The sequence below is a fragment of the Mirounga angustirostris genome, unplaced genomic scaffold (genome assembly GCF_029215605.1).
Source record: "Mirounga angustirostris isolate CCGP_5_RB_7025 unplaced genomic scaffold, mMirAng1.0.hap1 SCAF_2, whole genome shotgun sequence".
Classification (NCBI taxonomy): domain Eukaryota; kingdom Metazoa; phylum Chordata; class Mammalia; order Carnivora; family Phocidae; genus Mirounga; species Mirounga angustirostris.
Genome location: NW_026991710.1, coordinates 201111174 through 201138305, shown reverse-complemented (window position 1 = coordinate 201138305; position 27132 = coordinate 201111174). Strand labels below are relative to the sequence as shown.

At 51.2% G+C, this 27132-nt stretch overlaps 1 protein-coding gene across 1 annotated transcript in view; it reads left to right on the top strand.

The window, feature by feature from the left end:
* Positions 1 to 27132, top strand: part of MYOM2 (myomesin 2) — an 82263-nt gene that overhangs the window by 15476 nt on the left and 39655 nt on the right. The window contains exons 7-17 of the mRNA XM_045879584.2: positions 2690 to 2778; positions 2858 to 2908; positions 5149 to 5313; positions 8503 to 8664; positions 10977 to 11118; positions 13140 to 13339; positions 14189 to 14242; positions 20188 to 20315; positions 23812 to 23995; positions 24741 to 24915; positions 26261 to 26382. Of these exons, the coding sequence (XP_045735540.1) occupies positions 2690 to 2778; positions 2858 to 2908; positions 5149 to 5313; positions 8503 to 8664; positions 10977 to 11118; positions 13140 to 13339; positions 14189 to 14242; positions 20188 to 20315; positions 23812 to 23995; positions 24741 to 24915; positions 26261 to 26382 (1472 nt within the window). The remainder of the gene's footprint in view (positions 1 to 2689; positions 2779 to 2857; positions 2909 to 5148; positions 5314 to 8502; positions 8665 to 10976; positions 11119 to 13139; positions 13340 to 14188; positions 14243 to 20187; positions 20316 to 23811; positions 23996 to 24740; positions 24916 to 26260; positions 26383 to 27132) is intronic.

Below are 27132 nucleotides of genomic sequence, written 5' to 3'. Positions count from 1 at the left end.
GACGGGCCAGAAGCAGGCTCTGGGGGCCGGCTGCATGCTGTAGCCTTGAGGAGGAGAGAGGAACGGAGTCCTGCTGGGGCGTGGGAAGGCATAAGGGTCCCCAGGTTACCTGTGCACAAAATCTTGCATAGGGCACAGCCTCTTCAAAATCTGCATGCCCAGCCTGTCCACCCCTTGGCTTGTACTCTGCGCCGGCACCCGGGTCCCATCCTTCCCGCAGCCAGCGCAGCTCCATCACGGGGCAACACAGGTGAGCCAGGCCCCCAGTCCAGGCAGGTATGCTTGCTGATGATCATCTCTGTGTGTCCCGGTGTATGTTATGCAACATAAAACACTTGCAAAGGAGAAATGCAGAAACAATGTAACAAGAGTAAACATCACAGAAGTGAGGACTCACACCTCCACACCGGCGGGCTGTGTGTCCCGTGCATCCCCGCCATGGGGCACGGGGATGCACGGGACAATTACAGGAAAGCAGGAGGTCTGCGTATTTGGGGGGCTTGCACTTCCTTACACCCCAGGGGACACCACGGGCACATCCGTTTCTGGAGAAATGCACATGCGCACACCCACACTAAAGGACGTTCCAGCTCCTAAGCGCAGGCTTCCTTCTCCCCAGCCCATCCCTCCCGCTAAGTACTACGTGCTAATCGGTCCCTTGACAGGCTTGTCAATGCTAACGTGTTAGGTGGTTCTCCTCCATGTCTTATTCTCATCTGGAAAACCAGCTCAAGATCTCGTGGGAGGAGCTGCTGTGTGGTGGGCCACCTTGCCCTCCCTGGGGGAGGTCTGGTTTGAAAACTCTGGGGGACAGTTTGAGAACCACTGGTATTAAATCCCACCCAGGAGGGTTTGTGGCAGAGGGATCAAGAATACAATGCCCGACTGGACAATGCCAGTGAGATCTCTATACACTCTGAGGACTTGCGGACCGTGTAGCAGTAGGAGCCGCCCCCCTCTGGGAATTGGTAGGGACACTGGCCGGGGGACAGTGTCTCGGCTCAGCGGGGTCGCCCCCTGGCCAGACCAGCCCTGCTTTCTGTGCTCCGTGGAAGTGTTGGCCGCGTCGCTCCTCCTCCTAAGACTTAGTCCCTGTGTGCTTGCAGTCAGGCTCCAGGTAGGAGACTTGGATCAAGCGGTTTTCACAGGGTGCCATGTAGCTCTGCAGGTGGCCCGGGCCGGTGATGCTCCCGGCTGTGCCTGTGGGATGCCCGGCTCTCCCTCTTCTTACCTGTCATGATATAGCCCGTGGGGTGTTGGTTGGAGGGAAAGGTGTGCGGCTAATCCCAGAAGAAGGATAGCTTCGTGTTTACAGAATGCACTGATGAAAATATAATGGTTTCACTGTTTAGAAGAAATCACACAAGCACAATGCTTAAGGGTAAGGAAGAGAAGTAATCATGCCTTCTGCGTAGACCCCCTGCCCCAGCCGCCCCTGACGGTCTATGTGCCTGAGGGTGCACGTGCTGGCGCGGAACGGTAATGCTCCGAAGCCTCCTCTCCCCGTTACTGGAGGCACTGTGTGCTTTTTGGTCAAAGGAAATATTTTCAGCTCCAAGTGGAATAGGGAAGAAAGTCAAGTTACTAACCATCCCCTAAGAACGGGTTTGTCTCTGGGGCATTGGCTCCTTGACGCATTTTAAAAGAAAGCCTGGAGTCAACTTTTTCTTTTTTTCTTTTTTATCTTTCGTGTGGGATTTTGTGTGTAATTTCTCTCCCCGGATTAATATCACGGCCCTGATGCCCACTTCTTGGACAGGTGGCGGAAGCTGCCAGAAAGAGCGCAGCTCCTGGATTTACGTGCACCTTGTTTACCCAACTTCTTCAAGTGTCAGCGTTCTCACCACGTTAATACATAATCGTGTGTGTTTTCGAGGGCGCTGGAGGCTATTACACAGGATACGTTAAAGTAAAAGTAACCAGCAGAGCGTCTGGTATTTTGTAGAAAAGCTCAGCAGATGCCAGATCCTCCTCCTTACATCCCTGGTCCCGGTGACACTTTCTGGTGGGAACATAGGTCACAGCCAAGAAAATAAGCTTCAGCTTTTGTAAGATCGATCTGGGGGGGAGGGGTTGCAGAGGAGCTCCACCCTGGAGGGACTGGGGTCTGGTCGTTGCTGGGTCATTGTTGTTTCTGGGGTGGACATGCATCCTCCCTGCAACTCCTTAATAATGGCTGCCTCAGGCGGGTCTCGTTCAGACACCAGAACACCCTGGGGTGGCTGCTTCATATCTGGGTGATATTTTGGGGTTTGGGGATAATCTCCCATACACACGGGAATCGCTGGTAGGGAGGGAGGTGGAGTGGATTTTCCTGGAAGTTGAGGCCCGTGGAGCCTTCCCACTGGCAAGATTAAGCCATGAATTCTACCCACGTAGAAAAATGGAACCAGCAGGGAGCAGAGACTTCCCCTTGAGGATGAGACAGGCTTTTCAGAAATGCCCGTCCATACGGTTTCCCTCAAAGACAAAGGCCAACCGTAGTCTGGAGCCAGACCTTGCCGCGTCTATAATTAATACCTTGTTCCGAGGATGGAACTGGCATTGTTCTTCAACAAATCACTCATGAACAAAGGATCCAGATCACACAAGTGGCTTTCGAAGAATGCTAGTGTTTGCGTCTGGGTCACTGGCTTCTGGAGCGGTCCCACAGTGCATTTAGGACACTGCCTTGCTTTCTCCCTCCAAGGGCAAACTTTGACGATACAGCAACCTACTCGGCCGTGGCCACGAACGGGTATGGGCAGGTGTCGACCAACGCCGCCGTGGTGGTGAGAAGTGAGTCGTCCTCCGGGGGTGGGGGGCACGCCTCACGCCTCCCGCGTCTGTCCGTGCCCTTCACCCGGTTCTCTTGCAGGGTTCCACGGAGACGAGGAGCCGTTCCACTCGGTGGGACTCCCGATCGGATGTAAGTCAATGGTTTTCCTTTGTGTGCATAAAAATGTGTAGTGACGTAGCATGTGATTACAAAAAAAGTATTTCTAAGGGTCGAATCTTTTTTTAAATCATATTTCAAAAGACTCTCCCAAGTCTTCCCTGGTGGTGTTAGTCCGCAGATAGTCTGTTCCTGTGTCATTCTGTGGCCAGGTGGAATTTTAAGATGCTGGTGAAATTGGGAGACGTTCCATTTTGAATTGGGCGGAAAAACGCGAATCCAAATTCTTGACTCGAATGCAGGCTCCCGTCATAGTGTCCTGACCCCCAGGCCGGATCTCCGTGCCTGTTTAGAGCAAGCAGCCGCGTAGATCAGGGCGAGGATGTGAGGCGGTGTTTGCTCCGAGGCCGGCTGCGACCTGCCTGGAGAGGGCTTCCTGTTGCTGAGGGGTGTGATGCGTCCCTAGTGTGTGTGTCTTGTCCCCGCTGGCTTGTACCCCCTGCTAAAGCGTTCCTTCTCCGCACTTGGGAGTGTGCGTGCAGGGCCGCCTGCTCCATGGTGCTGGGGAGCCCACCCGCCCGTGCTCTGCTCCTAGGGTGACCTGCAGTGGCCCTGCAATGGGGCGAGTCGGTGTCCCTCTGAGCCGGCAGGTGGGGACGCCGGGCTGACCCGAGGCCGCTGGGCGCCGAGAAGGCAGCCATGCCCGTAGCATCTCTAGGACCAGGACTTGGTAGACCCACGTACTGTGGCTTTTTAATGGTTTGGGAATGAGGTTCAGGATTGACCTGCCCTTCCCAAAGAGTAACCGTGTGCCCCCACAGCAGCTTTGATTGTGTCGTAATTTGGGGTCCAGACGTTACAGGTCAAGCATGGGTGAGGGAAGACCCGATCAGAGCAGCGCCCGAGGGGAAAGCCTTCTGGCAGCCGCTACATACCTGTGTGTCCTTGGCTTTTGGTCATGTCTGTGTCAGTTGTGCGGGATTGTCCTGCGCCCAGCGCTTGGGGGTCGTGCAGGAGCACGGACGGGCGAGCAGGACAAGGTCAGGGCCCCCCGGGGGAGGGGCAGGGCGACCTGAGGATGTGTGTGTCGGTGCCCCCCCGAATCCACGGACGATGCGGGGTCCGCTGGGAGGACGGCCGTGCCGAGGAAGCTGGCGGGGAGCTCAGAAGCCCTCCCGGGTCCCTCTCCTGTTACAATTCTGTCTAAATAAAACCTTGCAACATAATAGATGCCCATGTATTCACCATCTGTATTCAACACATGTGAATATTCCGCCATTTTTTTTCAATTGCTTCTTAAAAACCAAAGTCCAGTTGGCATCACACAGAACTAACCATTTCAGATGTACACTTCGGTGACCCTTGGTTATTTTTAGGCGCTAAGGGCATCGGGAGGTGATGAAACTCCACCCTCCCTCCTCCTTCCTCCCGCCCCTCCCCCACATCCTCCTGGGAAGAAACCATCCTCTGGAAGTTCCCAGCCATTTAGCAAGATCTCCCCTGCGTGCACCTGTTTTAAATCATGAATTTTTTGTATGTTTGTTGGCAAATTTACTGTGCATTTTCTTCTGAAATGTACCCCCCACTAAACATTATATTTTTGAGATTTAATTTTGCTACCCCTGGATGTAGTTAATTCGTTTTGTGCCGATCAATATACCACGGTGTGTTCTGAAGACCAGAACGCTGTTGGCTCAGAGCCGAGGTGACTTTCCCGAAGCCCCACAGGCTGGGGCATTCGGTCTACGGCGCGTGGCTCGGCCTCCACGTGGCCTCCCTGTGCCTCTGCATCCTCTGGCCCGGAGGACGAGCCGCGTCTCCATGACGGGTCTTCCGATTCCTCGGGAGGGGCTCAGTCAGCTCAGCTGCTACCACATGCTCTGTAGCCTGGGGGCTCAGACCACAGGCATCTACTTCTCACAACTGGGGAGAAGTCAGAGGTCATGGTGGTCCGAGTGGGGGGGCCCTCCTCCTGGTGTGCGGGCGGCACCTTCTCGCCGCATCCGCACAAAGAGGAGAGAGCCCGGGTCTCCTCATGGAGCCCACCGTCATGACCTCCTGCTAAACCTCATCACCTTCCAGAGACCCCACCTCCTAATACCTTCTTGCTGGGGCCGAGGGCTTTGACGTGTGAATTTGGGGGACACACGTTTATCCCCCAGTGCAGCTGTCTGGAGGGCACAGATGCGGGTGGTCGTGGGGGAATAGCGCGCCTGCTGCGCGTGCACCAGCCTGCCCCTCCCGCTGTAACCGTGTCCCCCTCATCTGCGCAGTACCCCCTTCGTCTGTGATTCCGTACATGCACTTCGACGTCCAGTTTTTGGAGAAGTTTGGGGTCACCTTCAGGAGAGAAGGCGAGACTGTTACTCTCAAGTGCACACTGCTGGTAACACCAGAGCTGAAGAGGGTGCAGCCACGCGCCGAGTGGTACAGAGACGGTGAGTACTGGGCAGGCACGGCCGCCCCAGCCGGGGACGCTCCTTGGGGCGCCCCGCACCGCTGCACGCACCCTCGGCGTCACCGGGGGCGAGAGTGAACGGGAAGCTTGAGTGGTGCTTTGGCATTCGTGCCCACCACGGTGATGGCCACAGGCAGCACGGCAAGCAGAGAGACTGGGAGCTGGGAGCCTGCCGTGCACCTTGACCTTCACCCCGGGTCAGGGAGAGGTTAACAGGGATGCCCGAATTTAGATGAGTCATAGGAGATTTTTGTATAGCTTCACAAGAAGGGTCTTTCTGCGGTTAAACAGAACAAGCGAGGTGTCTGTATCTGCCTGGTCTTCCTTGGCTGAAACCACCGCTCACACTGATCAGAGGCCGTGGAGTACTGGGCTCTGTTCTCAGTGTGACGCTTTCCTTGCATCCGGTCTGTGAGAGAGGGATGGTGTTGTAGGTCCCTGTGACGGGGGGCCTCCCCCGGGGGCGGGCTGGTGCAGACTCCCCGCCCCTCTCCCACCTGCGCCCTTCTGCGGGGCTGTGCTCACAGCCCTGTGCGTGTGGACGGCGCTTCCCTCTTCTTCTCTGGCCGGGGGGCTCCTGAGGGAAACTGGCCTTCTGTGCAACCCGCGAGACTGTCCTGCTTATATTTACTTGGGACCTAACACAGTTCAGAAGATGACAAAGAAACACACACCAGCCTGCCCAGCAGGTATTTATAATCCAGCCAGGGGAAAATAGAATTACAAAGCAATGTCCTTTTAAAGTGTGAGCAATGTCCCAGAACGGGGTGTGACGATTTGCTAAAGACACGGCACTGACCGCGTGTGCTGACAACGTGGAGCCCAGCGAGGGGGAGAGACTCTTTGTGGTGACAGAGGAGGTTTAATTTGCCCTCTGCAGTTCTAATTTAAGACATAAGATCTGACCGAAGTTCCAAAATTCTCATTTACCCTTTCTGGAGAGAATGCAATAGATTCGAGGAGAGTTTTCTTCGGATCCCCAGCGGACAGTGATGTCCATTTTGGAGTGTTTCCTAGTGACTAGAAAGTCCTGGATTCCCGGGGACGTGGCCACAACAGGTGCGCGAGAACACGCGTGCTCAGAGCCGCCAACAAGCATCTTCCCCACGTCTACTGGATCCTTGCGGAAGTTAGGGGGCTTAGCTGAGCCAGGTGCCCCACGTCCACGGTCATGCTCAGACCTTCACGGGCCCTGGGATTCAAGTGGAGACCAGCGGAGACCATTCTCTGTGGCTTATTTGTAGACATTAAACTGTAAGGAGGTTTTTTTCTTGTTGTTTTTCCCTCTTTAAAATTAATGTGCTTGAGGAACCGGGTGACGGTGCACCCCCAGCTGATGTCAGTCCGAGGAATATCACTGTCTGTCAGGCATGGCAGGTGCGCTGTGCAAACAGGACGTGTGGAATTGGGGCCCTGATTTAAGATAGATTAGGACTCGAATCTAATCAGAGAGGAAAACCAGGGTCACTTATGATAAAACCCGGGACCACCATTGGGTGTAATTTGCACTTGAGGCCGATTTGGCAAGCCACGAGATGGTTATGGAGCCAGTGATGGGGTGGGCCTTTGCTCAGGGAACGGGCTTCTGGCTAGACCTTCCCTCAGACCGAGCCCGAATTCAGCGGACGGCCCGAGGCTCACATTAGACACGTGCTGCCCATTTCCTATGAACATCCAGGTGAGTAACTGGGCAGCTTGAACATCAGACTGACTTCCCATGCTTGTGGGGGCTGGGGGCCCAAGACCCAGGCGCCGGCAGACTCCCCTCCCGGCTTGTAGCCTGGGGAGCCTTCCCTCTCTGCTCCAAATCAATGACTTCATCATCCTGCCCCCCGTTCCTGCCTGGAGTATTACATTTTAAAATTGTATGTTGCATTACATCACGTTATAATATATTTTTATTGCACTTACCTGTGTATCAGGTCCTGTGCTAATTCCTCTGGGAAAGAGAGAAAAATTGATAAAACACCTTAAAATATCTATTTTTCTGACACTTCCTGACACTTTCTATTCACAGTGCTGCTGAGTGGGCTTAGCCCCTTAGGCACCATGAAGGAAAAGTTAATACTCTGTGCCCCAGAGTACTTTGTGGGGCAGAGTACTCCTGAGCCTGCCAGCGAGTTTGAGACATTAAAAATATAAACAAAACTCCTTTTTCTTATACGCATGTGGTTTTTATTGCAAAAAACCCCAAATTATAATTTCATTCACCAAAAATCACTCTTAACCACTCGGCTGTGGAATATATCTCTGTGTCTGTGCGTATATGTTAAAACAGGGAAGATACCTTCACTTGGAAATGTCCTTCGTGTCACAAGACGCCATACCCATGTCTCCACGACGGCAATTATTCTGAGACACCGTTCGCTGGAGGGCCCTGTGCCCCATTACGCAGTGGTCCGTATTTGCCCCGGGTCTCGGTGTTGGAGTCGGTTTATTTTTTTCCCGTTAGGAACAATTCTCAAAGGAAGTCACCATCACGCACCTGTTCACCACCTCGGGGCCCGTTCTCAGAATGTGTGTTGGGCGCCCAGACAGCGCCCCTGCCTGAAGGCTTTCGGCTCACGTTCCCGCTTGTGCATGAGGCCGCGCTCCCGCGGCAGGAGGCGGCCGGCGTCTCTCTGCCCTTTCCAAGCATGGATGTCACCGCGTGGTGGTGGTTGCCCGACGAGGAGGGGGGCAGGGCTCGCTCCTCTTCCGTCTGCTGCTTCCTTGGTTTCCCCCGTTGGATGTTTCTTCCCCAGGCTTGTCCTCTTGTACAGCTGCAAGACCGTTTGTTGCCGCTTCTGCAGTTTGTTGCTAAGGCACAAGGCGGAGGGCTTCCGTTCCACGAAACCTGGCGGTGGACGCGGTGAGACACCGTGGGGCGTGCCGGGCCAGCCGGCTGGGCCCCGGTCCACCGCCATCCCCACAGGCCGACACACGCTGTCTCTGTCCCTCCCGACACTGACCTTGGTCCTGCCCTGCAGATGCCTCTTGCCTCACCATCGGCCACTGTGTGTGTGCTCCTTGTGTAAAACACGGCTGTCCAGTCACTGCGAGGCTGAGGCTTCCTTCCTCCGTGTCAGGCTCGAAAGCCCTGCCCCCCACGCCAGGGCACCTTGTCCACTTTTATAGTCCGATTTCCTTGACGGTTTCTGAAGCAGTCCTGCACTGAACGCTCTTTCAGATGTGCTAGTGAAGGAGTCCAAGTGGACCAAGATGTTCTTCGGAGAAGGCCAGGCCTCCCTGTCCTTCAGCCACCTGAACAAGGACGACGAGGGCCTGTACACCCTGAGGATTGTGTCCAGAGGGGGCATCAGCGAGCACAGCGCCTTCATGTTTGTCCGAGGTACGTGGCCTCAGGTGCGCAGGCAGCATGGCGAGGGCGCGAGCGCGGGGCGACGGGACCCCAGACGAGGATGGAGCAGGTGCACGTGCGGGGCGGCTCGCTGCGCTCCTTGGAAACCTCCTGATGGTGGCGTTGGTGTTCCTGTCCTGTGTGCACGTCAGCTCGTGTCTGATAAGCAGCCCATGATGTAAGGAGATGGGATCGGGAGAGGAGCAGAATCCTAACTTTTGTCTCTGTTGATAAATTGGTAAAATGTGGCAAACGACTTCTAAGCATGAACACACCTCTGCTGCTAATTCTCGGGAAAATTCAATAGTAGAGAGGGGTCCCGAGTAGGGAACGCTGGTTAGGGACACCTGCTCGTGCCCCAGGCTTGCTTATGAGACGAGACCACGATGCTGCGGCTGCTGTTACCACCACCACCGACCTCAGCGCGTGTGCGTTCAAGGCGCCAGCGTGGTGGCTGGCTGCCCAAGAGCCTCACGCGCAGCCGCCCGCGTGCGGCCCCTTTACTCCTCATGCCTTCCCGCTGGGGCTGCGTGACCGCCTTATGGAAAGGAGAACTGGGCCCATGATAAGCAGTAGTGTTAGCCGTTGGGCACGTTATATATGGGCACATGCACATTTCATACTTACGCTGTAGGAAGTGGACACGTGGATCTGTGAACTGGATAAAATTATGTCTATCCCGTGTAGACGATGCACACGGATGTCCATACACACACACACGTGTATCTGTGCATGTACAGAGACACATACAGGCCTGTGCATATATAGTCTGAAGTTCTTACACTGATCCCGTAAGCCAGTGCCCTAATTCTCTGTCTCAAATGCCGATGTGGAGGCTCAGAGGGGACTTCTCCAGGGTGGAGCAACTGGGGGTCAGCTGTCTGGGCCCACAGCTGGAGCCTTCTCTTGCACACTCACAGCCCCCAGGCTTTTCTGAGCCCCTGGTGGAGCCCTGCCCTGCAGCGACTCCCAGGCCCCCTGCGGTGTCTGGCTTAGGGACCCCTCCTCCCCAGGGCCCAGCTGAGCCACCCTGAAGATCCCTTGGTTCTAGTTGGCGGGCACTGCTGTCCTGAGCCTGTGGCCCCCGAGGGGGGCTGCCCTCCGTTCTGACAGCCCGCCCAGTCTTACCCACCCCTTACTCGCTGTTTCCTGCACCTTTATGCCTCCCACCAACTCCAGGTCACATGGGCCTGGAATAACCCTATCAGCATATTATTCTTTCCAAACTGCAACTGTTGGATCAGAGCATAAAAAGAAGGGCTGTATCATCAGGGAATATTATAACTTAAAAAAAAAGGGAACACATGTAAAATAAAGCCACTCGCTCGCCCCACCCCCACGAGACAACACAAACTTGCAGGGCTGGGATTTTAGATCCTTCTACAAAGTTTTACCATCTTTATTAGGTTGGCATTGGAGTGTACCTTCCATTCTCTGTGTATGCCTTCTGGCAAGACGTTCCACCCCATAAAAAGGCAATAAATACAACATAGCCGAGATTGCCTTGCTTATTCAGCACTGGCAGCAGGAAGAAAATAACGCACTTAGGGGGGAGTTTAACTGTCCTGATTACTTTCTGAGGGTTCTGAATGTGAAAGAAAATATCTGGCTCAATGTCAAGGAATCCTTAGCTTTTAGTATGCTGAGGAGAACCGAACAAGACGGTACAACATTCACAGTTACCCAGTAAGGAAGGGCAGACTGCAGATAAGGGAACTGAAGGTTTGCTGTGTCCACTTTCTGACTAGCCCTGCTGGCCTTCAGTGCCCCTGTACCGAGCATCTGAAAACCAAACGTACCTGTGGTGCGCTCACCAACGGGTCAGGAAAGTTTCAGTGCAGCAGGGGCCCAAACATTTGCTCACCACTTGCAGAAAAGAAAAATTTTGTGTCCTCAATCTTGTAAGGACTTTGAGAGATAGAAGCGTCTAAGGTAGTACTTCTCACGCATTAAAAAGGCCATATTATTATCATTATTTCTTCGGTCAGTTTTTGATGTGACGTTATGTGACAACCCGCCATCAAGAGAAGGTGACCTTCAATTTTAGAATCAATCATGAAAAATCATAGACTTGAGTATTTTATAGAGAATAGAGCATTTTTGACTTTAAAAACTCATAAATATGTTTATATTTCTTGTCACCAAGCGATCATAGTCAAAAAATAGTCAAGTCATTTAGACGTGAGGATTAAACAGGGAGTGGACTCGAATCGGGGAGACAGAAGTGTGAGTTTGAAGAATCGGGCAACAGGCTTTCCAGCGCCCCTCCCCCACATGACTTTTCTTCCCTCCCCCGATGGCAGACGCTGACCCGCTGGTCACCGGGGCTCCGGGCGCGCCCATGGACCTTCAGTGCCACGATGCAAACCGCGATTATGTCATTGTGACTTGGAAGCCGCCCAACACCACCACCGAGAGCCCCGTCATCGGCTATTTCATTGATCGGTGAGTGCCCACTGCCTTCTTCCAGGGCTGGAAACGTCCCTGAAACTGATGTTGGCACGGACAACGTCTTTGGGAATTTCTCTAAACTCAAGTTCATGACACTGTTCTTGGTCGGATCAGGTATTTCACTCTGGTTATTTAGCGCTCCTGACTGAGTAAGTGGAACATGGAGGGGTTAAACGAGTAGGTAGATTTCTGGGTGTTGTAATTGTTTGCCTGTTCAACACCCCATATTGAATCCCCTCCAACTTTTCCAGGCAGACTGAACCCCGGTTCTGGGTTCTGGGGAGAGTTCAGTCCTGCTTCTCCATCTAGGGGAGGAGAAAACAGGCAATATGGAAATGTAGCTGGGAAGAATGCCGGCCCATTCGTACCCAGGTTTCATTCTTCCTTTCCATTAAACTATGCTTTCTTATTGCTTCCGAGCAAAAAAATATTGCCATTGCAAAGGAAAAAATGTTGGAATTTACCTTTGAGTTAATCACTTAAACGTGGGTCATCATTAAACTCACTGGAGTCTTAATTCTTTCACGTTCCTTTACTTGGTATGGTGCTCAGGGCCTGGGAAGGAAACCAAGCAGAGCCAGTGAATTTATTGGAAGTGCATTTTATGCCCCAATTACACACTTCAGTCACCGAGAGAAATTGCAGTCCAAGAAAATGAATTCAGAAGTAACACAACAGGGTCTAAGGAGGGTGGCTCTGGGGAGGAATTTTAGATGTTGTATGTATAACACACAGTAAAATAAGATGTTTATTTCAGAAAAATCATTCAAGTCTGGTTGTTTTTTTGGCATTAGGTTGGTTAAATTCCCTTTTCCATACCAACAAAGCTACTTGTTTAGGTAAAACATTCACCATCGGGATAGTATTTGGAAATGTTAAGGTCAGATTTGTGGAGTGCATTGGTCAGAGTTTCCCTTGATTTAAAACACAGAAAAACAAAATAAAGCGATTTTCTGTTTTCCTGTGACATTTGAACATTTTTTCAGCCATTTGACAAAAACCATTTCACAGCCCTTCTCAGCTAATGATCCACCCCCTGCCCTCTTTCATTAAAATGGATGAACACACAGAACCTTCGGGCCGGGGGAGGAGCCTCCCACCCTGCAGCAGCCAGCTGGGGGGTAAGCTGAGGTGCGCCCCCGCCAGACTCTCAGTTTTGACCGTGTTCTGGCCATAACAGGTTAGCACACGTGGGTCACAGAACTTGCATTAAAATTCTGGATTGTTAGGAGAAAAAGAGCTGGTTCTTTCTAAAGCGAAATACACAGCCCTGGCTTGAACAGCTCCGAAAGATGATATTTCTGAACCTGCTATGCTCTCCTGGGGATTTGACATGACATTTTGGTGCTGAAATTTCTCAACCTGTGAAAAATGGAAGGTACTCTCTGCATTTTCAGGTGGCTGGTCAGGACTTAATGTTTTCAAAAGACTTCCAAATTCCACATGTGACGTGCTCGGAAGGCACATCTCACTAACTTTGGAACAGACTGAGCCAACATTCTGGAGAGATTTCACTCCCCGAGGCTCAGTACAGGGGGTGCATGTGGGGGACCAGTGGTGAGGGCCATTTGGTTACCTACGCCCTGGCATTGGGCACGCGGGGGAGCTTAGTGCACCCGCTGATTCTGCCATGTAAGTTGGAAAGAGGACTGTCAAGGATACATCTCCCGTGACTTTTGGAGGAGATTTTGCCTAAATGTGGTTGAAGGCAGGAACTGATCTTCAAGCTCTAAATTATAAAGCTTCTAAATAAATAAATAGATATACTTTACATTTCCTAAATAGCTCTGTCTTTTGCGTTTGTTTATACTTCTGCTTATGTAAATCTAGTACAGTAACAGTATTGATTTCTACAGTGTAAGGAAATTTCCTGTTATAGTTGACCTATGTGTATTTATTAGACCGATATATTTGGTATTCTCTGCTCGGTTTTTTTTTTTGCATTTAGTTTTTTTATTTATTTAGTTTGCAAACATGCATGGGGGTCTTTGTTCTCTGCTCGTTTTTATTTGAAGATGTGAAGTGGGAACAGACAACTGGGTTCAGTGCAATGATACTCCTGTGAAAATCTGCAAATACCCCGTGACCGGACTCTTCGAAGGAAGGTCGTACATCTTCCGTGTGAGGGCGGTCAACAGCGCGGGCATTAGCAGGCCTTCCAGAGTGTCTGAGGCCGTGGCTGCCCTTGACCCTGTTGACCTCAAGAGATTACAAGGTAAGTTGTGCAGATGTCAAGCCGCCGCGGTGCCTTGGAAACTTGGGGCTGTTTTCTGTGATTTGTTCTTTCTCTTCCATGCTCGGCTGCATATGAGTCTTAAGGGCGCCTTCGCGGGCTGAGCGTGGCGCGGTGACATTTTATGGTGTCCGTATGTCCACCAGTGTCACTTTACGAGTGGGTGCGGCCAGGCTCCCGTATATAGTCCGACACCAACCACACCACCTTTCTTTTTTTTTTTTTAAGATTTATTTATTTGACAGAGAGAGACACAGCGAGAGCAGGAACACAAGCAGGGGGAGTGAGGGAGGGAGAAGCAGGCTTCCCGCGGAGCAGGGAGCCCCATGCGGGGCTCGATCCCAGGACCCTGGGACCATGACCTGAGCCGAAGGCAGACGCTTAATGACTGAGCCACCCAGGCGCCCCCACACCACCTTTCTAATGCTCTTCACTGCAATCCAGTCAGATTGGTTCAGAATTAGAATTTTCTTGATGATATAATTTCAACACATGGTAAGACTCCGAAGGCTTTGAAACCAAGCCGCTTTGTTTCCGAATGGTAATTTCACATGACGCGGATTCCTGAAAGGGACTGGGCCCCCAGTTATGGTGTGAAGCGAGCCCCTACGTTTTCCTTACCTGCGTGGTCTTTTGAGCCCAGCGCAAAGATCCGAGAGGCGCTAAATACGAAGACTGCTTCAGAATATCAACTCGGGTTGCTCTGGAGTCGTGGGTGTGTTGGAATCGCAACGCAGAGGGGATTTGGACCTCGTGACGAGTTAGGGAAACTGGGGCTTTCTGGAGGAAGCCTTGGGCTGCCAGATTCATCCTCTGCCTTTCTCTCTGCAGCGGTCCATTTGCAGGGGGATAAAGAAATCGTAATCCACCAGGATGAACCTGAAGGTGAGTGCCCCTTCGGCACCACGGCCCCGCTGCGTGTGCCGTAGGGATTCAGGCTGGTGGTCGGAGCCCAGAGTCGCCGACAGACAGCAAACATCCAGCTGGCGGGTATAGTCTAAATGTGTAAACACTGAAGCCGTAGATCAAGTCTGTGAGCGTGTGGCCTGTAGAAGTTGGAAAACAGGAACGAGGCAGATTGAGGGAGAAGGTTAGGGTCCGGGGTCCTCCCGCGTGGTTTTATCGCTTCCGTATGGGTTCTGGGTTCTCCTGGGGCCTCGCAGAGAAGATCAAATTGAACCCGGGCCTTTGTCACTGGCTGAGGCTGGGCCCTTTCTCTTACACTCTGTGAGTGGAGGACTGTGTCAGTTTTTCTTTTTAAGCAAAAATTTTATCTCTAAGCATTTTAGCCGACATGGACTGAGTTCTTCCCGTCAGTATCCTTGGCCTGACAGTTTGCATTTCCCTCATTTATATTGGATTTTATGAACACTTCTCTTCGATATTCCTTTCAGAGATGGCTAGGAGGATCGATTTATTAAGGAGAGGAATCTGGCAGTAATAATCAGAAATCCAAAGATTTTAAACAGACTTATAATGAGAGTTCATAGGGGACAATGAACAAGTTACAAATGAAGAAACATGAATTTGGAGATGTCTTTTGAAGCTCTCCTTTAAAATTGCTGCAGTCCTAAAAATATATATATATTATATGTATTAAATATATATATTTATATACATGTAAATTTAAAAAATTGCTGCAGTCCCAAGCACTATTTCCCTAGATAGCTGCAGACTCAAGAGTTCATTGGTCAATTTTCATATTTGCCCCCAGATGGTCTCCAGACATTGGATCTTCTGCACCTATAATGGTATCTCGAGAACGCATAATTCCCAGAGGGACACCCCACAGTGACGTATAAAGTCTTAGTTAAGACCTCCACTTCCAGACATACTTAGAAATTGGGGAAGATGCCCAGTAAATAAGTAACAGAAGGAAAATAATTCAGGAAAGGTTGACTTTCTATGACTTCTAAATAACGGATTGAAATGTGGCTATTTGAACACGTAAAATCTGGCTCCTACTTACAGAGGAAGCCGTGTTCTTGTAGCAGGCCTTTACCCGGCCTGGGTAAAACGTGCGTTTTTGACATGAGAGAGGGAAGGGAAGTTCTCTTCGTTACCTCCAGGGGTAGATGGGATCAGTGAGGAGGGAACCTTCTGAGCTCTCCTACGTGGGCATGTAGGCGTTCAAATAAACCTACCCCCAACGAGGAGGCAAGATCTGCATTATGTAAAGGTCACTGTGCCAAGCAGTGGGAGCATGAAACAGTACAATCGAGCTTCCCGCAGGAACTCTTTCTGATGGAAGAGCAGGAACTGTGCTCTTCGGGGGAGAAGAGCCATCTCTCCATACATAGATAGAGATGTGCTGGGCTATAAATAGCCAGCTATGAAGTACCCAATCCAGAACTAACACACTGTAACAGACTTAGCTTTCCAATCGATAAAATGGAAGTTTGGTTTATAGACACAGTAGATCTTCTTTCCGACTGGAATAGAGTCACAGATACCATTTGTCATCTTTCTTCCTACATTTCCTTTCCATTAAAAAAATTTTTTTATTTATTTTATTTTTTAATTTAAATTCACTTAATTAATATAGAGTGTATTATAGTTTCAAGGGTAGAGGTGATTCATCAGTTGCATACAACACCCAGTGCTCATTCCATCACGTGCCCTCTGTAATGTCCATCACCCAGTGACCCCATCCCCCCCCACCTCCCCTCCAGCAACCCTCAGTTTGTTTCCTATGCTTAAGAGTCTTAATGGTTTCTTATGAGAAGGCAGGTTTTCTGGCTCCCTGGGGCCCATGGCTTCATTTTATTTGATGCACTCTCGAATGCGGGCAACATTCCTGAGGCTCTGCTCTTAGAGCTGGGCATGCGGGGCAGAGGCTAGGACCCTCAGCTGGAAGGCTGTCCAGCTGGGACACTGAGCCTTACGGGGCTCCCACTCTTTGGGATGAGGCTTTGCATGCCTCAGACGGGCAGTTCCCATGATCTTGTGCAGACCCGGGAAGAAGCATAAGCTCCTGTGACTGGCTTTAAGGTCTGCAAAGTTCATGAGTTTACTTTACTCTATTTATTTATTTTAAATTTTATTTTATTATGTTGTGTTAGTCACCATGCAGTACATCATTAGTTTTTGATGTGGTGTTCAGTGACTCATGAGGCACGTATAACACCCAGTGCTTATCACAACACATGCCCTCCTTAATGCCCATCACCCACTTACCCTATCCCCCCACCACCCTCCCCTCTAGAACCCTCTGTTTCTCAGAGTCCATAGTCTCTCATGGTTCATCTCTCCCTCCAATCCCCCCCCTTCATTTTCCCCTTCCTTCTCCTAATGTCCTCCATGCTATTCCTTATGTTCCACAAATAAGTGAAACCATATGATAGTTGACTTTCTCTGCTTGACTTATTTCACTTAGCATAATCTCCTCCAGTCCCATCCATGTTGATGTAAAAGTTGGGTATTCAACCTTTCTGATGGCTGAGTAATATTCCATTGTATATATGGACCACATCTTCTTTATCCATTCATCTGCTGAAGGGCATCTCAGCTCTTTCCACAGTTTGGCTATTGTGGACATTGCTGCTATGAACATTGGGCTGCATATGGCCCTTCTTTTCACTACATCTGTGTCTTTGGGGTAAATACCCAGTAGTGCAATTGCTGGGTGGTAGGGTAGTTCTATTTGTAACGTCTTGAAGAAACTCCATACTGTTTTTCAGAGTGGTTGCACCAGCTGGCATTCCCACCAACAATGGAGGAGGGTTCCCCTTTCTCCGCATCCCCGCCAACATCTGTCGTTTCCTGACTTGTTAATTTTAGCCATTCTGACTGGTGTGAGGTGGTATCTCATTGAGGTTTTGACTTGTATTTCCCTGATGGCTAGTGATGTTGAGCATTTTTTGCATGTATCTGTTAGCCATAGCAAATGCCTTTTCTAATTAAAAAAAAAATCCTTAGAGAAAGAGATTTCCTGATGCTTTCAAGCAACCCATTTCTGGGTTCAAGCACGTGCTGTTAGGAGGTTCTTCCTGTTGCTACCCTTACTCTTTTCCTCACAGAGGCCCGTCTGTTTCCTTTGGTGCTGTGTTAGCCAGAAAAGAACTGGTAAATGCCATTACGTCTTAATGAAAAAGGAACACTCCTTTGTTGGTTAAAAAAAATCGCTCCTCTGCTATTTTATGTTTTGTTTTTTTTTTGCTCAGTTTTTCTAATCAGTTTAATCTTTATGTCTTCCGCAAAGGTTTTAATTACTGTGGGTGCTCTTCTCTTCATATCATCCAACTTTTCCAGCCGTTCTTGCGTTGGTCCCTTGAGAAGTGCACAGTGTGTTCTGGAGAAGGCCAGAGCGGGCTTCCACAGACCACAGCCAGACAGGGTTCCTTCTGCTAATTCCACGTCTGGGTGCTCAGGGCACTGTGGCTTTGAGCCGCTGCCTTGAAGGAATCGTGTGCTCTGACCGGTGTGGTGCTCATTATATGTGTGCATTCTCTCGAGCTCTGTCATCTTGGGGATTCTGAAAATTCCAAATACAGTTTGTGCTTCAGTGACTTAGAGAAGAACCTCCTGGCAGCCTGTGGAGGTTGTGGTCTCCTTGGGTGGATAGAACAAAAGGCAGGATTTGCAATCAGGGGACGGAGGCCTGGGCCCCTGTCCCGCCACCCCATAGCCAGGGATCCTGGGAAAGCTTGCGGCTTTCTGAGCCCCATCTTCGCCCCATACGGATGTGACTCATGAGAGCGGGGCTGCAGAGACACGTTATGCTAGCAAAACAGAGGCTCCAGCAGCGCCCGTCACTCAGCGGCACCTGATCTGGGGGAGTACCCCGGGCACGCATGTGAGCTGCCTCTCGTGTTGGCTTTCTTTTCTTTCTTTTTTTTTCTCTTTCTTTCTTTCTTTCTTTCTTTCTCTCTTTCTTTCTTTCTTCCTTTCTTCCTTTCTTCCTTTCTTTCTTCCTTGTTTTCTTTCTCTCTCTCTCTCCCTTCCTTCCAAAGATTTATTTATTTGAGTGGGGGGAGGGGAAGAGGGAGAGAGAGGATCTCAAGCAGACTCCATGCTGAGCATGGAGACCGACACGGGGCTCGATCTCTTGACACTGAAATCACCACCTGAGCTGAAACCAACAGTCGGACGCTCAACCGACTGCACTTCCCAGGCGCCCCTCAGTTTGCTTTCATTTGCTTCTCTGTCTGCATTCTCCTCTCAGCTGTTAGAAGGGTTGGTAATGGAGATCAGCTCAATTCCTTGGCCTCTCCTTGCCCCCCGGGGTCCTTTGAACCCTCTCCTCTTCTGTCCGTAGTTGGGGTCATCTGTGCATCTCTAGCACTCTCGCTGCTGCATGGCCTAGGGTGGTCCCGAAAGGCTCCAGGGCTCAAGCCTCTGACCCCAATCAGGGGTTCCCTGCTGACAAAAACTGGACTCTTTCTTGTTCCCCAGCAGCAAATGAAATGCTCCTTATTCCCTTGTCTCTGGGCCTGGGAGCTCCGTGCTGGGTCTGAAAAGAGCGAGTCGCTCAGATCTGGAAGGCAGCTCTGCGTGCAGGGGCTTGCCTCTTCTCACTGCCTGTACTACCTGTCTAGCCTCCCTCCGGTCCCTGCGTTTGCTTCCTGTGTCGTCCAGCATCTCGGAAGGAACTCGGATTCAGCCCTGGGGGCTCACCATGCTTCACCCTAGGACGAATTCCTGCATATTCTCTCTTGAAGGCCTGTGTCCGCATCTCTGTAGGTGTGGACACAGCACTTGGGTCCAGAGCACGCCTGTTGGGTGTCCTGAGGCCCTGCTCCACCCAGCCCTCACTGGCACTTCCCTGGAGACACCCGGACTCCTTGCTTGAAACCCAACCCACTTGCCAGAACGCTCCTAGATAAGGCTGTGCGGCGTTTCTGTGCCCGTGGGGCCTTTGAAATGGAATGCACTCTGTAACAGGACTGCCGTGAAATGAAACCAGGCTTGTTTGTGCTGTCTCCACGGGCTTGTTCAATGCCTTGCTGGCAGCACAGTCCTGAGGGAGCAACTGGATATCGAGGAGGGCTCAGAGATGTCCTGGGGACGTTCAAACCATTTTAATCATGTGCCAATCTAATTGGAAGCTCATAATATTTTGTATTGCAACGACAGGGACTGTGGGTCTGGAAAACCTCCGCCTCGTAGGAAAAGCTCTCCTATGCAAACATGACGCCCCTGACACCGTAAGTCCCATTAAAACAAGATGTGCCTCATGAGACAGGCATAGGAGACATCTCTGATCGCAAATGTTCCATCCTAGTTGTTTGCAAAAGGCTGAGTGATGTCACTCCAGAATTTCAAACATATAGGTATGGATTACGGTGCTTGGGAAGATGCCGGGGAGGGAGAAGCCGTGCGCTCTGGAAGTTGATACACAGTTTCGGAGCTGTGAGGGCACGGGGCCTGAGGAGCGTACCCGTAAGCGGAGAGGGCCAGTAGAGGAGGGATAATCCCATTCCACAGGCTCCGTGTTGCAGGACACAGACGCTCGGACCTCCTCTGCGCAGGTTCCCAGCGCAGCCAGGGCTCCAGTCCTGGTTAAATGCCCTATTTTTCTGGGTAATTCTTCTGCCTCCCCTTCCAGCTGAAACTCTGGAAGATTTTGGATTAGATTCTTTTTTTTTTCCTTATGAACTGGTTTATATTAGCAACAAAAATAATTAGGTGATCTTAACCAGTGCATTATACTTGGCTTGGAAAATCAGTTGGCTTGCTATCCCAAAATAGAAACGAAGCAAAAGACAGTTTGGCATGGCCGTTTTTGGTGCCTGGTAACGCACCCAAGGGACGGTGCTCTGAAGATGGGCTCCGGCGACCCAGGTGACCTGGGGTTCATCCAGCACTAACCGAGTTTATCACTCCTGCAGGCGACGTTCAGATTCCAGGGCCTCCCACCAACGTGCATGCTTCGGAAATCAGCAGAACATATGTTGTCCTCAGCTGGGACCCACCTGCTCCCCGTGGCAAGGAGCCGCTGATGTATTTCATCGAGAAGGTACTCTGCGGTCGCGTTTCCTGAGACAGCAGCTCTCTGTAGGATTTCACATTGTGCGACTCCGTGTGTTTTAGGGATGCGCAACCATTAGGTCAGTCGTCGCAGCCTTGACCGCTGTTAGTTACTGGGGAGCTGGGGGCGCTGGCTGAGCCATGCATGCGCGGTGAGCCCCGGCCACGCACGTTGGTGTCGGGGGATAGTGTCCTGGTCCAGGCTTTGCTGCCTTCGTGTGAACAAGTGGGTCACTTCACGTCTCCAGGCTCCGGTGCTCCCACCGAAATGGGGCATCTCTAAGTTTTCTTCCTGCTGACACATTCTAGCTCGCAAGTTTTGAGGACGGCGTGAGATCTGGGCTGGAGGGCACTTTGCGGTGGCGCGGCGTTTGTAATAAGCTGCGTGGCCACTTGGTGGCGGTCTCGTACAGGAATTCACTCGAGATGCCAGGCGAAGGAATCGTCGGTTTGAAGACCAGCTGGGGACGCAGGGAAAGAAGTAACTTGCGCAGTGCAGCCCTGCACACACACGCGTGCACACATGCACACATGCGTGCACACACACGCACATGTGTCTAAGCAGCAGGATCACAGACGCACACACACGTGCACACACACATGCGTACAAGCAGCAGGATCTCAGGCACACACACGTGTGCACACACGCACACACGCGTGCACACACACGCGTAGAAGCAACAGGATCAGAGGCACACACGCGTGCACACACACATGCGTACAAGCAGCAGGATCACAGGCACACATGCACACACGCGTGCACACACACGCACATGCGTACAAGCAACAGGATCAGAGGGACACACGCACACACACGCGTGCACACACACGCACATGCGTATAAGCAGCAGGATCACAGGCACACATGCACAGGCGTGCACACACGCACACACGTGTGCACACACTCGCACATGCGTGTAAGCAGCAGGATCACAGGCACACACGCACACACACGCACACACGCGGACACACACATGCACATGCGTATAAGCAGCAGGATCAGAGGCACACATGCGTGCACACACGCACACACGTGTGCACACACGCACATGCGTACAAGCAGCAGGATCACAGGCACTGACGTCCATACTACCTGCTAGGCCTCTCCTGCTTTAGTCCGTCCTATTGGGCCAGATGCAGCCTGGGACCCACTCCTCGGCTTGCCGACCTGCTGGCGGGCTGAGGGCCACGGCGGAAGGAACCGTTAGAGTCCCGCCCGTCCCACGAGTGGCTCTGTGACGCCCCACTTATCCCGCAGTGCAGGCGATGGTGCTGGGAAGGGCGTTGGCGTGGGGGAGCTGGCCGGGGGCGGAGCCTGCCGTAGAGACAGGAGCGCAGGTCAGCAGGTGATGCAGAGCAGACGCAGGGAAGAAACGAGCACGGTGTCCAGGCTCCGGGACGCACACTGGCCCTGCAGCCTTCCATGCTCCCTTATGTGGGGGCTGTCCCTGGAACAACGCAGGGTGGAGAATTCTGGGGGACACCGTGTGGTGTTTGCGTCATGGGAGCGCCGCTGGTCGGCCAGGCAGCTCTGTCCCAGGAGGAAGAGTATGTCCTGGGTCCTCTCCAGAGGCGTCTGCCACCAGGGCCGGAAGCACTGTCTTAGAAGATACATTTCTAAACGGACGACCACATCACCGGGGTTCCTCTGGCTCAGCCACCTGCTGCCCGCAGTGGGAAGGGCTGGGGCCGGGGGGCCGGGGGTCACCGGCCATACGCGTGTTGATGGGGGTGAGGAAGGGGAGCCATGGTGCTCAGCAGTCCCAGGAGGCAGGGAGCCACGTGAGAGCCCAGGGGAGGCCACGCTACGTGTGAGCAAGGAGGTGCAGGCCAGATGGGTGGCATGTCTCCCTGTGTCACAGTCCGCTCCTGGGGGACAGTCCCTCCCCAGCCTGTCCAGGGTGCTCTTTTGGCACCTTAGTTCCTACCAAGGCCCAGAAGGAACCACAGGGTATGCATTCCTCTCACTCCATTTATGCTTAGCCCAGGGATGAACCAGTAGGAGCTGCAGCTCTCCATCGATGCCGTTGAAATGGGGTGGCCTGTTGCATCCCCTGGAGCGGGGTTGTCCCCACGGACATCGTCTTCCAGCCTCCACTTCCTGATGAGCAGCTCCTGACTTAGCTTTGGCTCCCCAGCTTTACTTGGGTTTCTAGAAGCTTCACAGTACAGCTTCCCTTGCTTCCTCCCTGTCCCCATTCCTCCAGCGTGAGGCTCCTTTTCCCTGATCAGCCTCCGCTGGGTGTCCCCCTGATGGAGAGCACATGGGGGCGCCCCGCTTCGGACACCTGTGTCAGCACCAAGAGAGAGACTGCACTTCTGCTAAAATGACAGCTTTAAATGTGGACCTGACTCCTAGAAGCCGGGGTGCTTGAGGTGCTTTCCCAGCCCGGCAGCCGTTAGCAGGGCAATGTGCCCTGCCATTACTTCCTCAGGATTCCCTCAGAAAGGAAGAAACGAAGTGAAACGTGGAATGGAGCCTTCAAAATAATTATCAGTGATAAACCAAATGATAAAAATCAAACCTGCAGTAAAGGTGCAGAGACAGTATAGAGAATAAAATGAAAATCACCGCTAATTCCATCATTTGAAATAGTCACGAATAATGTGAGGTGCAGATATTTATGATCTCTTTCTCTATAGTCTTTTGTATACTTGATACGTCATAGATACAATTTGCATCCCATGTCACATGTAGCGAAATGCTGTAATTACTCTCATCTGATGGAGGATCTTTGTAAGGTGGCCCTAGTGACTCCATTTTCAAATGTACAAATGTAGCATGATGGGTCTCGTGCTACTGCTGGTTATTTAGGTTGCTGTTTTCTTATTATTATGGTAACAGCTGCAAAGTAGTGCAAGTTTTATTCTATTTAGTTATTATTATTATTTAAAAATATTTATTTATTTATTTCAGAGGGAGGAGAGCAGGGGGAAGAGCAGAGGGAGAGGGAGAGAGAGAATCTCAAGCAGACTCCGCAGTCTGCATGGAGCCTGACGCAGGGCTCGATCTCACGACCCTGAGATCACGACCTGAGCTGAACTCAAGAGTCAGATGCTTAACCGACTGAGCTACCCAGGCGGCCCTAAAATAGTGAAAATTTTAAATTGAAATGTGACCAGCTGAGTTATGATGGAATTTTATGAACACCCTAAATTATCTTTAATCCTTTATAGTTCATTTCACTTTACTAAAACTACAACCCTGTGTATTAATTGCCCTAAGTTTTTTTTTACAGTTCATTTGCTTTCATGTAAAGTTTTTTACTGGTAAGCGTTTCCAACTTTGGATAATTTCTTGACTGCTTTTCCAAACTGCCTTCCTTTTTCATAAAATTCAGAAAAGATTTACTGATGGTGCAGGATGTGCTTTACCGTCTGGACATCCCCGAAGATTAATTTGGCTAGCTAGAGCAGAACCTTTCCTCCAACACACCTTTGGGGACTTCCTGGCTTCCTCATGTAAATCCTGTGTCTCTTTGCAGTCCGTGGTTGGGAGTGGGACCTGGCAGCGGGTCAACGCCCAGATGGCCGTGAGGTCCCCTCGGTACGCCGTCTTTGACCTTGCTGAGGGGAAGCAATACGTGTTTCGGGTTTTGTCAGCCAATAAGCATGGCCTGAGTGACCCGTCGGAGATCACCGCCCCCATCCAGGCTCAGGATATGATTGGTGAGTACAGCCTTGTTGGTGAGCAACATGGTTTGAGCCCCGAGTAAGGGACATCAGATACCCTTCCGTGTGCTGAAAAAGACAACTAATGTTGTATATGAGTCAAAATTAAAGCTGCCTTAAAATCTCAGTTGACATGAGATGGAGATCTCTCTGCCATGTTTTGGTTGGTACTCAGCATTTCTCCAAAGTTCCATCTTATTTTTATGAAACTAATAAATGGGTTAGAAATATTTTTAGGCATTGGTCACTTTTTGAGAAACCTTGAACACACTGGAGTTTCTTGCCTGTGTGGCTTGAAGTTCCCGCTCTGCAGATGCCATACAAGATTACAGAAATTCTGAATCGCCCTGTGGAGAAAATCCAGGGTCAAATCATGATTGGATTTTAAATCCCCTTACAGATTCCAGCCAATCCGATAGAAGGTGTCTTATTTTCTTAAAATTGTTACTACCCTGTTAGCCAAAGCATGTGTGTCATGAGAAGATGCTTTTTAATATAGTTCTGGGGGGTGGGTACAGGAGACTGCATGATTGTAATTCTCTGTGAGTCAGGTAGGACAGAGGATGGTCCAGCAGCTCCTGGCCCCCCCTGGGTGGCAGACCCCCGCCCACTTCCCCTGCTCCTCCCTCCTCGTCCAGACTTCGGGGAGCCATTCCCTGTGGACAAAGGGCTTGAGGGTCTCTGGTGCAGCTTCCGGACCTCGGTCTTCATTCACGGTTCCTCGCTCTATTCCTCTGCACAGTTGTCCCCTCTGCCCCGGGCCGGGTGCTGGTGTCTCGGAACACGAAGACATCGGTCGTGGTGCAGTGGGACAGGGCGAAGCACGAGGAGGACCTGCTCGGCTACTATGTGGACTGCTGCGTGGCGGGGTCCAGCGTGTGGGAGCCGTGCAATCACAAGCCCATCGGCTACAACAGGTGCGGGGGCCCCGGACTCGCTGCGTGGGAAGGACACACAGCCAGCTGGGAGCCGCGCGGCACTCAGAGCAGCGTGCGCCCCGGCAGATGCTCCTGTGAGGCTCCTACACGAGGGTCTGTTTTCTTCCCCGCGCACGAGGGGCCAGGACTCGAAAGCTGACAAGCTGGTTCCGGGCATGGGGCTGAAATCATTAGCGTGTTGATGAGAGAACTCTAGAACCTTGGCCCTTCTGGAGTCATTAGCAGCTAAGGCTTACCTCCCAACAGGAAAGTTTAAACTGCCTCCTCGACTCGAGAGGCATTTTATTTTTCCATATTGAGTTTTTGAACTTTTAAAAATGGCTTTGTTCACATAACTGACAGTCTTCTGCTCTAGCCACTGATTGAAGACAAAGCCGGTGGCTGTCACCTCTCTTGTGCGGGGCGGGGGTGGGCGACATCGGCTTGTCCTGGGTGGAGAGGAGCATCTGCTCCCGGCATTGATTTACCCCCGCTCCTGCCAAGTGTGGAGTGTCTGATTTTAGTAAGCTCTCTCCAGGGTATGCTTCTCGGGTAAATAGAGGCAGCAGTCAGATTCTCCACTGTGGATGCATTATCGCGGATGGCTCAGCCATCTTTCCCTTTTCAATCTACTTTTTAAGAAAAATAACTTGGGAAAAGCTGTGGCTAGGAAGGAAGAGATGTCGCTGAGAAGAGTATCGGTTAGATGTTGTTTCAAGTCCATGGGCAGCAAACACAGAAAGAGATCTCAGGACAAAAAACTTAAAATAGCATTCCCGAGCCAGAGTTTTATAAATGGCCACTAAATGTTTGTGGGCTCTGAGAGATGAGCGGGACCTGCTCACGTGGACGGGGCGCTGGCCTGTGCTGAGCTCCTCCCACACAGGTTCCCACTCGATGCTTGTAGTGATGCTGGGAGGTGGGGACTGTGGTCCCATTTTATAGCTGGGACAGCTGACTCACAGAGCCAGTGACCCATACTGCGAGGAGGCAGTTTAAACTTTCCTGTTGGGAGGTAAGCCTTAGCTGCTAATGACTCCAGAAGGGCCAAGGGATCCGCGGGTGTTTGCTTTCTGCGCCCCCCAACCTATGCCCCTCCCGCCCCCAGTGTAACCAGGCATCATGGCCTTCCTTCCTGACCCTGCGTGTTGATTTGCATCCGTTAACTAAAAATGAAACATAGAGTGGATATATAGTATGCATATATAAAGAACTCAGACAAGTGAAGTTCCTTCTGTCCCAGTGAAAAAAAATTTGGAGCGTTCCCAATGATTTTACTTCTGCTGGAGGAGGGAGGGGAAAGGCTGAGGTGCGTGGTTGCGCCCCTGACTGGTGTTTTGCTCAGGTTTGTGGTGCATGGCCTGACGACCGGCGAGCAGTACGTGTTCCGGGTGAAGGCTGTCAACGCTGTCGGCACAAGTGAGAACTCACAGGAGTCCGACGTCATCAAGGTCCAGGCTGCCCTCAGTGAGTAACCCAGGGGCCATCGCAAGCTCTGTGGGAACAAACGTTCTTGGTGCCGAGAACATGCTGTCTTGGGGAGGCCTCTCATCCACCAGCCACGTGTCTTGGAAACACGGTGGGGGTGAGGGAGGAGTGGTAAAATGCCAGCAGGGTGCACGCTGGGGACACGCGGCTTCACTTCAGGTCACATGTCCCCATGTGTGTGCCCCGCATCGATGTGCATCTATCGGGATGAACGTCTCTTTCAAATTTAATGCTAATCTAGAAAAACATCAGTGGCCTTTCCAGTTAGTCTTAGTTCAAGGGGTTTTAATCATCTCAGAGAATTCCAAACGTTGATGTGAACTTTGTGGTTTGTTCATCAATGGTCATCATTAAAAATGATTTTAATCAAACCAAACAATTTGGGACCTAATTTCAGAGGTGGGCCCTGGGAACATGAGTGTTGTGATTGTCGCCCTGGTGATTTCATGCAAGATGGGCCACACGGCAAACACATGCCCTGGGACATTTGGAGCATGAATGTCACGTTACTCATTTTGAGTCATACTGATATCCTTTCATTTCTGAGAGAAATGTTTTGCTCTTTAATTATTTTTGTCTCCAATTAAATTTTAAATGCATTTTCAGAAGTTCAGTTTACTCTCCTAACAACATATAAAGTCATGTTATAGAACATCCAAGGAGTGTCCAATCCAATACTGCTTAGGGAGTCAATATAGTGCAAAATCATTCTTCTTTTATTTGAAGGTC